This window comes from Sceloporus occidentalis, unplaced genomic scaffold (assembly GCF_023333645.1).
Source record: "Sceloporus occidentalis isolate IW3139 unplaced genomic scaffold, rSceOcc1.0.p SCAF_3, whole genome shotgun sequence".
Lineage (NCBI taxonomy): Eukaryota > Metazoa > Chordata > Lepidosauria > Squamata > Phrynosomatidae > Sceloporus > Sceloporus occidentalis.
Genome location: NW_028316983.1, coordinates 135,096,468 through 135,110,205, shown reverse-complemented (window position 1 = coordinate 135,110,205; position 13,738 = coordinate 135,096,468). Strand labels below are relative to the sequence as shown.

General features: G+C 39.3%; 1 protein-coding gene across 3 annotated transcripts in view; it reads left to right on the top strand.

The window, feature by feature from the left end:
• Window positions 1-10,640, top strand: part of ICE1 (interactor of little elongation complex ELL subunit 1) — a 44,368-nt gene extending 33,728 nt beyond the window's left edge. For all 3 annotated transcript variants that reach the window (XM_089516391.1, XM_089516392.1, XM_089516394.1), the window contains 6 exons: window positions 756-924; window positions 4,657-4,817; window positions 6,400-6,590; window positions 7,906-8,012; window positions 8,388-8,486; window positions 8,786-10,640. In XM_089516391.1, the coding sequence (XP_089372517.1) occupies window positions 756-924; window positions 4,657-4,817; window positions 6,400-6,590; window positions 7,906-8,012; window positions 8,388-8,486; window positions 8,786-9,000 (942 nt within the window). In that variant the 3' untranslated portion in view covers window positions 9,001-10,640. The remainder of the gene's footprint in view (window positions 1-755; window positions 925-4,656; window positions 4,818-6,399; window positions 6,591-7,905; window positions 8,013-8,387; window positions 8,487-8,785) is intronic.
• The last annotated feature ends 3,098 nt before the right edge of the window (window positions 10,641-13,738 follow it).

The following is a 13,738-nucleotide window of genomic DNA, read 5'->3' as shown; positions in this document are numbered from 1 at the left end:
AGAGGGGCCATGAAGAGTAGCCTGTGAACTGGGGCTTCAGCCAAGGTAAAACAATCTTTTTCTTCTTAAATTTGGATTGAATTCACATGTTTTACTTCTACACCACCCAAATGTTCCTAATGCAAAAACATGGAGACTTCTTGAGGAATCCATTGTTCTCGGCCTAGAAAGAGGCCTGTGACCTTACTGGAATGGAGACATACTGGATTGCAAAAGAGAGGTCCTTGTTGAGATGCAAATGGACTTTAAATTTCTTTGACTCTGAAAATCTCCCTATTGCCACATGGCCAGAAGGAGGAGGGGCCTGCATGCAAAAGATATTCTCCTCATCATAGCATCTTTCCTAAGGACTGAAACTACATGCAGGCATATGAATAACATCTCCAATTGTGTTTTTTGGTTGTTGTTGTCTTGTTTGGTTTGCAACATCTTGCCTGATGAAGACGCCCATGGAGCTTCAAAAGCTTGCAACATATATTGTGCATTTTAATTGGCCAATAAAGGTATCACTGATTGATTTTTGTTTGTATTTGTTAAATGGCCAACACAGCTACCCCAGCACATTTCAAAATATTAGTCATAACACTTGTCTTCATAGATCTGCTCTTCTTCTCTTGCCTGCATTTTTATAAATTATTAGCTCTTAAGACCAGAATGACCTCTCCCAAAGGAAGTAGTATAGTATTTTATTGCATTAAGATATATTTCATATGTTGAAACATCCTCTACAACAAATACTGTTCTGCATGTTACAGCACTTAGCAGAGCCAGCATTACAGGCTATTTTGAATAAGCTAAAGAAGGAAAAGATGTCCTTGAGCCACAATTGTATCCAGTCTCTCTGCAGGGTGTATGTTGGAATATGCCGACAGCTAGGAGATCTTGAAAGAGCACGCTTGTTTTGCTACAGCCTCCTTAAGGAAGGTATAGTATGACTTAAGTCTTTTTATTGTTCAAACCATCTTGTGATTTGATGTCCTGTCTGAATCCTTCATGAATATGCACTGTTGCAGGCAAAAGTATATTGACTACAGCTGTCAGATAAATGAAGAGTCCCCAAACCTTGGTTTATGCATTTCAGGCCAGAGCAGCCCTGTAGTATTATATTCAAGAAGTGACACAAGTGCCTACCTATTTTGACCTCGTGCTAGGGACCCAGTTCAAATTTGGGGGTTATCTTGCTTATGGAAAAATTGCTCATATTTTTCTTCCGTTGCTAGGGAGCAATCCACAATCACAAGGGTTAGTTCCCTCATGCCAGCATCAGAAGCAAAGTCCAAAACTCTTTTTCAGTTATGTCTGTTGACTTTTCTCTCTTACCTCCAGTTTTTTTCTATCTTATCTTTCCAGCTAAGCAGCAAACAGAGAGGAGACATGCTCACGTGCTCTAAAATTGTCAACTGTTTATTCAGTGTTTAAAAAGCCCAACACATTTCAGCCACACTAGGCCTTCTTCAGGGGCCTTTGAGAGAAACCACTAGAGTTGTAAACACTCTCCAAATTACAGGATCATAGTGGTTTCTCTCAAAGACCCCTGAAGAAGGCCTAGTGTGGCCAAAACATGTTGGGTTTTTTAAACACTGAATAAACAGTTGACCATCTTAGAGCATGTGGACCTTGTCTCTCTCTCTTCTTCCTAATATTCTGAATACTCCATCTAGCAAAGGTAGAAATTTTGAAATTCAGTCTTAGATTTCAAAGTGAGCTCAAATGGAAACATGGGCTATTGACTCTGAGTTTAGAGCAGAACACCTGCAGTGGCCAGAAAGGTTTGTGGTGTAGCAGTCAGGTTCTTTTTTCATAGACAGTGAGTTACTGTTTCAAATCCTTCAAAAACCAAAACATAGGATATATTTTATTCTATAAAACTCAGTAAAAGTTTGCCAGTTTTTGGTTTCTTTGTCCCATGGTTGCCCTTTTTATTACTGTTCTAATGTTTTAACTTTGCCATAAGAACAGAATTCCATGGTTTTTTCCCCCCAGGGGTTCATATATAGAAGGGTAAGGAGCTTAAATAGCCTAAGACACCGGATCCCGTATGATCTTGGATGCTAAGCAGGGTCAAGCCTGGTTAGCACTTGGATAGGAGGCCACCAATGAATGGCATGTATTGCAGGCTATATTTCAGAGAAAGGAACTGGCAACAGCACCCCAGAGTATTCCTTACCTTAAAGAACCCTATGAAATTAATGGGATTGCCACAAGTCAACAGGTGGCTTTAAGACACATGCAAACACACATTTATAGAAGGTAGCATTTACTATTTTCCATAGAGCAGGGGCTCCCAACCTGTGCTCCGAGGAACTCTTTGGGCTTGACATGCACTTCCTAGGTGCTCCATGGCTGCTCCAGAAAAATCAACGAAATAAAAATTGAATAAAATTAAAAGAATAATAATATATTCTTATTTATACTCCTAAACACCATTAACTTGTAAGACATAGGGTAGGCCTCTTAGGGGTTCTACCATAGAAATAAGGGCTCTGTGAGTAAAAATGGTTGAGAACCCCTGTCATCTAGAATATTCTTGCTTTAATTACTATATATGATTTATCTGTTTATATTCTTGATTAACATCCATATAATTCAGAAAATAAAATACAAAACTCAGTGAAATTTTGCGGCTTTTTAGCCCATTATTTTTTCTATATACTAAGAGTCATTTTCCAGTACGTATTTGCCAGTGGCCATTCTCAGTACATATAGAAATGTTCTGTTTCATTCTGAAATTTCCAGCATTTATCTGAAAAATTCTTCATTTTATTTCTAACAGTTGAGATTATTATTTACACCTGTGTTTTGTACAGATTTTCCCCTGACATTTGTTACGAAAATTTGTGGTCTCTAAACACCATAGGCTTTCTAATTTCAAACCATCTTTTTATGCTTATTTAATTCTGTAACATTTGACTTACTCGGGTTCTCTGTCATATTTTAAGTATTCCAAGTATGTACATCCTACTAATTACCTTCAGTGTCTAAGACTGGCAAAGATTTTGATGCAAGAAATCAGTAAGATAGACAGAAATGATTCTGTGGAAAATTGTAAACGCTACCTTCTATATGTGTGTGCGCGCATACACATGCACTTTCAAATTCCTGTAGACTTATGGCAACCCCATTAATTTTATAGGGTTTTCTTAAAAGGTAAAGGTATCCCCCATTGACAAGGTGGCTCAAGTGGTTAAGATGCTGATTCTATTGATTGCAAGATCAGCAGGTTGGCAGTTTGAGACCCAGGTACTGCATGGTAGGATGAGCTCCCATCACTAGTCCCAGCTTCTGCCAACCTAGCAGTTCAAAAGCATGCAAATGCAAGTGTTATTTATTTATTTTATTATTTATTTATGCCCTGCCCTTCAGCCCTAAAGACTATCAAGTAAATAAATAGGTACCACTTTGGTGGGAAGGTAAATAGCATTCTGTGTAATCATCTGCATAACGCACTCTACTGCAAATAGAAACAAACCAGATATTCCTTTTCTCATTGTGAAGGAGCACAAGTTTGCCTGTGTCAAATGTTAGAAAAGTGCTTTCCTGTTTCTCTTTCCTCGGTAGTTATACTAATAAGACATTTCACAATTCTAAAATAGTTTTAATGTCTATCCAACATCTTGGGAAAACTCATTAACTACATTGATACTAAAAGAAGGAAAAGATCCATCACTATTGAGTAGCTACCGTCCTATTGCTCTTCTCAATCAGGGCTATAAAATTTTTGCTTCAATTTTGGCTGAGCGTTTGAAAAAATATTAACTGAATGGATAAATGAAGATCAAGCAGGTTTTCTACCCAGTAGATACCTAAAAAATAATATCAGAACGGTGTTGGGCATCCTGGACTATTGTGATCATAACACCAACCAAAGAGTAGGTATTTAAATGATGCATGGGTCCTAAGAGTCCGGAGGTCGTGCCAAAGCCACACTCCATTCCTAAGCACTGGAGTGCAGCTTTGGTGCAGCTTCCAGATTCTTAGGGTGCATGCATCATTTAAACAGCATACCTCCAAAGAGACCCAAAGCAGCTTTATTTTGGCAGTCTGTAACAGGCCATTAAAACAGAGCAGTTAAAACAGTATGGCACACAAACATTTAAAAAGCATTGAACAGTACATTCAGTTAAAACACCATTTTTTAAATATTAACATTTATAAAAATTGAAAAACCTAAAATACACAATGATTATTAAAACATCACCCCACCTTCGGTCAGCAAAGTCTGAAGGCCTGTTTAAACAAAAAGGTCTTCACCTGCCAGCAAAAAGACGAAGAGAGGAGGCAGATTAAACTTCCTTCTAGACAGGTCCAAAGCCTAGGAACAGCCACCAAGAAAGCTCTCTCCTGTGTTCCCACCAACCAATACTGGGAGGGTAGTGAGATGCAGAGAAACATCTCCCTCAAAGATTATACTTGGGTAAGCTTGTATGGGGAGATATGGATTTTCATATAATCTAATATTAAAAATTAGTCAGAAAATGTGTTACAGTATCCTTAGAGGAGGGCATGGCAGACCTAAATCCTGAACAAGGAGCACTTGTTATGGGATGAGGACACACTGCAGCAGTTTGAAGTCGTACTTGTACTTTGTATAACTATCTCGTTGTAAAGAATTTTTGCATATTCTTCATTGTTTTAATCTCTGTTTTTCTGTGCCAGACTTTCCCAAATCTGATAGGTTAACTTTGTTCATTGGAAGCGTGTGGACTGAGATATTTTCTTCTGAAGGAGTGGTCAGCAAAGCTATTGAGTTAGTAGCCAGACAGCGTGCAAGAGGAGATGTGCTGAAATGCCTGAAAACCTATCTGAATTGGGAAGAGGTATGACAAACCAATTTTTTATGAAGCAGGAAAAGTCCATTTTGGATTATATGGGTTTTTTTTTTGGTTTTTTTAGAAAAGCAGCATCCACTTTTGTTTTCAATTAGCTAAGGCATAAGAAAGGGCCATTCGACATATTTACTGGAGTATTTCTTAATTAAATGTTGCTTTCTTGGCATCAGTTGTGACGAAAGAGATTTTCTCCCCTAAATCCGACCAGTAGATTTGACATTTCAGGAATAATGACATAGCTGCTACTGGACCTGAAATGCACCAGAGCAGGCCACATCACCACATACACACTCACACAAAGATGGACCCTGGGATTACACATTTTCAACACTTATTTTTGAAGACATTTTATGATACTTGAAATTATTGCTGCTACTATATTTTTGTTCTTAATATAAAAATATATTAATAAAATGTATGCATATGTTGTAAGCTACACTAAAGGTTTTGAAAGCCATGAGGTCCGATACTGATTTCAAAAATAAAGCTATGGCTTGGAAGAACAAATCTCACTATTCAAGGCTGTTTCTGAGAAAGGAAAGGAGAAATTGGGAGGGGGGAGCTTACTTTCAATTCTTTGACTTTGGCTAAGGAATTTGGAATGTTCTCTCTGCTTATACTTTGTCCTACATATGGAAAAACATGCCAGCTGTAGTTTCAAAATAGAAGTATGGTGGTTAGAGTGAACTATACAAAATCGATATCCATGGAACTTGCTTCTTTTTCTATTGTGCTTCTTGTGAGTAGCACATGCTGCCACCACAACAATTCAGGTTCAACATGCTGGTGTTTTGACCCAAGCTGCTCTGGCAATATCTTAATAGTAGGAGAACACAGAAAGACAAAAAGATGTGTGTTTCCACTAGCAGTACTGTATGGACTTCAGGGTAAATGTGAAGGATTTGGTTAACATCTTCAGTGAGAGATGTTCAGTAAATTTCTGAGTTTTTCTCCACTAGTATTTTTCATTTCATCCAAAGTGTCAATGAATCCCAAAGCTCCAAAAACACTGCTTGTGACATAAAAATAAGGGATAGGATCCTATATTTGGAGAGGTACGTGTATCCTTTGGCTATATCTCCATAGCTACATCTCCTAATGCTGCCCCCCAAAAACTCACCTTGTAAAAAACACAGACTTCCCTTTCATACACAAACACAGACATTTCTGCATTGTCAGAGAATAGAAAGAATGGGTAAGGATATGTTATTTTTTCCTGTAGCTATTTTTGTGTAGCTGGATGTACTGTAAGAGACCTCCAGGGGTTCTGTGAGTTCTGCAGATAATGTCCTAGCAGCATGTTCCGCTACAGGAAAGTAGCTGAACATGTCTCCACTCATCCTCCCTCTCTCTGACAAGATAGAAATAGCTGGGGTGGGGGGTGTTGCATAAGGTGAGTTTGCAAGATATTTTTGTTGTTGCATGGTAAAAACAGAATTTTGACCTATATAACAACCAAAAAAGTGTGGTGAATTGTTCTACGTCTGACTTATGCCACTGTAATTCACTAACAGGACACTAGCCATGGTTTACTACCACTGCTCTTTATTGTCATTTTTTATTTATCTAGAGTGCACCAGTGAAGATTGGCATGATGGTCTCCAGTTTGCTTTTGGCAATAAAGTTGTGTCCACAAATGGAATTTCAGTTTACTGAAGAATACGGAGAGGACCTGAAAGAGAGTACATGGGAATATGTGTTTGCTATTGATCTGCTGTGTTCACATCAAAAGTGGTGTTGGACCCATGATAATATTATCAGGTATTATTTGTTTTTTTAATATAGTCACCCCTTCTTATTCATGGATTATCCACGGATTCAAGCATCCACAGCTTGAACATATTTTTAAAAAGTATAAATTCCAAATAGCAAACCTTGGTTTTGCCATTTTATATAAGGAAGACCATTATTTAAGACCCGTTATATTTAATGGGTCTTGAGCATCCATGGATTTTGGTGTCCATGGGAGATCCTGGAACCAAACTGCAGCAGATACCAAGGGCCCACTGTATTGGTATATCTTATCATTCCTACACTGTTTCAAGTATGGTCACTGTATATGTGTTGGATGTTTGAAAATGTCATGCTGTAGTTTCATGCTGTGCCCATCACAAATCTTTTAAGCCCTCTAAAGGTACAGTAGAAACTGCCTAGAAACATGGTGCCAATGTTGGAGGAGAACAAGGGTTAGTTGTTGGGGTTGGACAAAGAGGGGAGAGAAAGTACAGCAACCGTTGTTTATAAATCATTCCAATGAATAATATTGAGAAGGAAAGATGGATAGAGGTTGTAAAGGATTTCACATTCTGCAGAACGTGGTTCTAAAATTCCTTCTTTTTAAAAAGCACTCCAGATACCAGGGCCAAAACTTGTTTGAAATCTGGCAGCATGCTAATCCTTTTATATCAAAGGTAGCCAGCCATGGAAGGCTAGGGGATCTGCCTTAGCCCTCTAGGACTCCTTGGACAGCCACACCTTCTATGGGGGGGGGGGGGGACTGTACCCAAATGCTTCTAGGGGGGATGGCAGCATTTTCGCCATATTTGTACTGATATTCTTTTCAAGCCATGATTGCAGTAGTCTTTAATCTTTCCAAATCTTAATAGAAGGATTCATTATTTAGATTTTTTAAAAAGTGGAATAAATCATAAAGAAATAAATGTCACTGATACATTGATAACAAAACATATGGGATTAGAGCCGTGGTTCCCAAACTTTGGTCCTCCAGATGTTTTGGACTTCAACTCACAGATGCCCCAGGCAGCTTGGCCAACTGTCAAGAATTCTGGGAGCAGAAGTCCAAAACATCAGGGTGACAAAAGTTTGGGAATCACTGAGTTAGAAGAATCTTGCTATTAAATTCCTTCTTTATAACAGAAAAGCTGTTTCCATCTGATGAATGGGGAAATATTAATGTAATCTGTGCTGTTCTAGCTACTGTATAATTATTTCATTTTTCTTGCATACAAACTTCTGTTTTCAGTAAGAGTATGAAATGGGTGTCAGCAGATCATGCTAGCTTTAAATAAGGAAGGGTATCTGTACATGTGCAGTCATTGTCCACTTTCTTTCACAGTAAAGAACTCTGGCCTATCATGGACAAGTGGATGAAGAACAGAAAGGGCAGTGGAAGTGTTTCCTCTCCTTCTGACTTAATTGTAGCCACAGTGCTCAGGCTGATTGGTAAGTATGTCGTGTCCACATCATTGTAGGAAAGCACTGTGATCTAGCAAGGACACAATTCATATTTCTGAGACAGATCTAAACTAGATAGGTCTTTGGTCTGATCCAACATAGTTATTATTATATTCTTATCTAATTCTTCTCTATGCATAAATGTGCATGCCTTTTAACAAGTAGATGCTGGGGAAGAGTTCTAGCTTAGCTTGCCTCTGACATCTAGTTTCTTTTGTGAAGATTTTTTTTAAAATTTTATGTAGAAAAACACTCGATAACATGAACCAGCACCACCAGAACAGCGATATGAAATGGTACAGCTCAAAAACAGCCTAGCTCAGAGAGAACCAGACCATAATCACTTCCTCTTTTTGTTTACAGGTCGTCTTGGACAAATAGGGTTGAGAGAAGGATTTTCTTCTGCTGTGGAAAATATAAGTTCTGTTATTAGAGTCTTTCTTCAGCATGCGAAAGAAAAAGGTAACAGTCTACTCCTTTGTTATTGTAATGGTGTAATAGTGATGAAATGTCTGCAAGGCATGATCCTGCACTGTAGGGGATACTCACAAGTATTCCTGAACATTCTGCTGCAGCAGTCAGTCACCAGTGATCAGCTTCTGTGTGAGCTGAAATGAAAGATTAGTTTGGCCTGGAACTAAACCTGTTAACCATGTGCTCTAGGGTGCTAGAATAAATGGTGGCATTCAGCCAATTGTATTAATATCCTGAACGGCCTTGATCAAGGATGTTGGTAACTGTTTTCTTTCCAACCTTTGCAGAAGTAGCTTGGGGTGTCCAGTTGGCAGCAGCATATGCACTTTGTGACCTGGGGCCTAGCAATCCATCTAAAATATTGGAGGCCATCCATGCATGGGAAGCAGCGAACACAAACAGCCTTCCTCCTGCTATTGCAAGTGCCATCACTGAAGTCAGCAGTCTGCAAACACAGGCAGGAAGAACAGAAGTTCCTCATCAACGTAATAGAGTAACATGAAAGGAAGGCAGAGCAGTGCCTTCTGAAAGAAACTTGTTCAAAACAGAAGTAGTACAAGAGGAGTGGTGCACCTCCCTTCTGAGAAGGCAGCAGGAAACATTGGCTCTTACAGAGACAAGCTTTGTTCAGTGTAGTCTGGATTCTTTGGGTTGCAGCTGAAACAATCAGCATTTGAGTTGCTGCTGTTTTTCTATACGAAACAATACATTGTCTTAATGATGTGAGTACTTTCTAAATCAGAAAAAAAATGTTCTCATCTATGCAAATAGAAGTGTTCTCTTGAAACTGGTCTTCCAAGATGTGATTGTCAAGCTCCTGATACTTTAGTCTCTGTTTGATTTTGCCCAAAGCTCTCAAAACAGTTTTTACTGGAAATGAAGATGAAATGTAGCATTTTAACAAATTTGTTTTTTCTATTTGTTCACTGACAGTTGAATCCTATTGATTTTTTTTCTGGAGAGATAAAGGCAGTAGAATGAGTGCTGCTCACGGAGTATCCTTGCATCCCACTTTGACTCTCTAATAGGTTTTAGGTCTTACAGGTTTGTGGGTAATAGGTCTTATAGGTTTGTGGGTATTGTTTCAGACTCTTGTGAACCTTTTTACCAGAGACAACAAAAAAAATATGCTTACCGTGGGAGGTGATGCTGGGCTTTCAGCTTTCTTAAAGACTGTTCTGACTGTTGTTCATGTGTCACAATGGAAAATACAAAATCATTTAAATCAAGTCCTTTTAACTTCAGTTGTTTAATGGAAGCATGATCTGATTACTGTAAGAGTACCATCTGCATTTTGATGGGGCACTCAAGACCATTTTTGTATTCTCTCAAGCTCCCAGATTCTTTGCTTCAAAAAATGCAGTAATTGTGCTTCCAGGTGGCATGCCTCCTCTACCTTCCTTTAACATAAAATTCATTCTTTTTATAGCCAGAAGTGATCTTCTAGTCATTTTCATGGCATATGTGACCCCAGGAGGAGCCTGGGGATAGAAAAATAGCCCCCAGGAACCCAAAGCTTTCCCATCGGGATGTACAGTATATAGAAGATAAATATGCCTTCTCTATGAGAATGTTTGTATATGATATATTTATATGATGTGTTTCACATTTAATGTTGTTCCACTTGCGGAATTTTACTATCTGTATATTGAAACTGGAGTAAAAAAGAAAAAACCTTGTATTGTTTAAAATCTTAACATAATTATTTTTTTGTACTCGCATATATATATGTATATATATATTTATATTCTTTTAAATGCTATTTGTGTATTTCATAATTGTATATTTCACCAGCTAGCTAATGCTACCCCCATACAACAAAATGAAATTAAAATGATTTCTCAGATTGTTCATTCTCAAAACTTCCTTTCCTATCATAATGTATACTGAATATTCATTTTTAGGTGTTGGCTCCATAGTGGTTGAATTTAATTAGGAATTCAGACTTTAATAATAAAAGGGAATAGATATCTGCCTGGGAGAGCCATGGAGCCAAGAATATAGAACTTAGACAGCTACTATCTAGTGTACACCTTACAGTGGCCTTTGTAATATAGTACTTAATAAACCCCTTGCAAGGAGGGGGGAAGTTGGATCAGGTGGAATATAAATATTTAATAATAGAAAAATGGATGTGTTCCTCTGTTGCATGTTATCTGTTTACTGCAAAGAGTCAAGTTAAATGAGATACCATTCATCCATTAAAATTAACTTTAAAAATAAAATATGTGACACATTTGGAGATTTTGATCTGGATTGGCATCTTTGCATTAGGGGTAAAGTGCCTGGTGACTTTAATTCTTTGTTCCTTGGTGTGGTCCCAGTTATAATTGTGAGGCCCTGAGTCACTTGCTCATGCAACCTTTACCTGATTAATACCTGTATGAGACAAAGTATTCAGTTAATACTAACAGAACAGGCACATACAGGCTATTGTCAATTACTTTCTCAACAACTGGTGTCAAATGGAACCATATTCTTAAACACTTCACGGCCGTTTATGTTAAAACATTTATTTAAATGGGTAGAGCTATTTGCTTGCTTTTTTAAACTCTTGACATCACGCTGTACTGTATATATTTCTTACCAGCAGAGGGTGCTTATGTAAAACAGTTGTTTTCATGACATTGCAAGGGGAAAAACTGAGCTAGTTGGTCAGTGCCTAGGCATTTTAGAATTGCATAACCAACAAAAAAAAAAAGACATGGTCCTTTAAAAAAAATCTAGCCCAGTTGTGCAGAAACTGTTCTGAGGGGGAACGAATTGCAATTCTAGTCTTCCCCAAGACTTGGTTTTATACCAAAAACTGACACACATCACTGCTATAACAGATTTTGTTGGTAGTGAATGGTGCAGCGGGGGCTGGGGGTTCTAGACTAAAGGAAAACATTCCAAGCCTTTCCTAATGGGTGCCAGGATCTCCTTGCAGCAAATGGTAGCTTTTGCTGTTAACTGCCCTCAAATCAACCCCAACTCATGATGACCCTGTGAACGAGACACCTCTAAGACTCCCTGTCCTCTTGTGCTCTGTTTAGGTCCTGCAAATTCATACCCACGACCTCCCTGATTGAGTCCAACCACTTTGTGTACAATCTTTGGCTCTACTTCCTTCCATCTTTCCAACATTATTATATTCTGTGCCTTCTTGTGATATGGCCAGAGTACAAAAGCTTCCAATCATCTTGGCCTCTGGGGAGATTTCAAGCTTGATCTGTTCAAGGACCCATTTGTTTGTCTGTCCATGGTATCCTCATCACTGTTCTCCAGCACCACATCTCAAATGAATTGATTTCCTTTTTGTCCACTTTCTTCATTACCCCGCTCTCACATCCATATATGGTGATGGGGAATACAGTGGCTTGGACGATTCTAACCTTGATGCACAGTTATATATCTTTACTCTTTGGGATGTTTCCTAGTTCTTTCATAGCTGCCCTTCCCATTCCTAGTCTTTTCAACTCCAGGGGTTCCTGGATGAGGCAGATTCTCTAAATCCATGTCAGTCTGGCTTCAGGCCTGGCTATGGGACAGAAATAGCTTTGGTTGCCTTGGTGGATCACCTGTGCAGGGAACTGGACAGGGGGAGTGTGTCCATGTTGATTACTGGACCTCTTGGTTGCTTTCGATACCATCAACCATGGTATCCTTCCGAGTCGCCTCTTTGGGATGGGCCTTGGAGTTAATGTTTTACAGTGGCTCCATTCTTTCTTGGCAGAGCATTCTCAGAAGGTGGTGCTGGGGGATTTTCTGTTTGACTCCTTGGCCATTGGCCTGTGGTGTCCCTCAAGGTTCAGTGTTGTCCCCTATGCTTTTTAACATCTACACGAAACTGCTGGGAGAGGTTGTCCACAGTTTTGGAGTAAGATGTCATCTGTATGCTGATGATACCCAGCTCTAGCACTCCTTTTCACCTAATTCCAAGGAAACTGTTCCTGTCCTAAACCTATATCTGGCTGCTGTAATGGACTGAGTGAGGGCAAAAAAAAAAAAAATTGAAGCTTAATCTAGACAAGACAGAGGTGCTCCTGGTCAGTCAAAACCTGAGTTAGATGGAATTACACTCCCCCTGAAAACTCAGGTTTGTAATCTGGGGGTATTTCTGGATTCAGTGCTGAGCCTGGAAGCCCAGGTTTCAGTGGTGACCAGGAGTGCATTTCCACAGTTAAAACTAGTGCGCCAACTGTGCCCATTCCTGGAGAAGTCAGATCTGGCCATGGTGGATTATTGTAATGCACTCTACATGGAGTTGTCTTTGAAAAGTGCTTAGAAACTTCAGTTGGCCCAAAGGGCTGCAGCCAGCTTGTTAACGAACTGCCTACAGAGAGTATACAACTCCCATGTTGTGACGGCTCTGTTGGCTGCCAGTCTGTTTCTGGGCACAATTCAAATTGCTGGTTTTGACCTATAAAACCCTATACGGCTTGGGTCCAGGTTGTTTGAAGAACCGTATCTCCCTTTACGAGCCCACTAGGGTATTGAGATCATTGGGAGAGGCCCTTCTCTTTGTCCCACCACCTTCTCAAGCCCGTTTGGTGGGAACAAGAGAGAGGCCTTCTCAGTGGCTGTTCCTAAGCTTTGGAACTCCCTCCTTAGAGAAGCCATGATGGCTCCATCCCTGCTATCTTTTTGGCAGCAGATAAATATATTGTTGTGCTGTCAAGCCTTTCCAAGGAGATAAGGGCTGGGTTTTCAATGATGTGCAATTTAAATTTAATTTAAATGCCCAGTTGAAGGACATGGTCCAGGAAAGGAGAGGAAAATAGCAGATGTGAATAACTAGCTCCAGAGATGGTGCCACCGAGAACGATTTGGATTCATGGATCATGGGCTACAGTTTCATGAGGGGGGACTTGTGGTATGGGATGCTTTGCATCTCATGCCAGTTGGCAGAAATGTTTTTACCAGTAGTCTGAAAAATTTGATCAGGAGGGTTTTAAACTGAGTTATGTGGGGAAGGGAGACTATTTTGGAAGGCAGAGGTTCATCAAGGACTGGAGATAATAGTCAAAACTGTTATAGAGGGAACAAGGCAAATAATGCAAGGACCCAACTTTATGAGGCAGCAAGTGGAAATGACAACATTGTCTTAGATGTCTTTACACTAAAGCACAGAGAATGGGAAATAAACAAGATGAACTTGAACCCCTAGTACAACAAATAAATATAATATAATAGGAATCATTTAAACCTGGTGGGGTGAATCTCATGATTGGAATGTAGTAATAGAGGAGTATAACCTT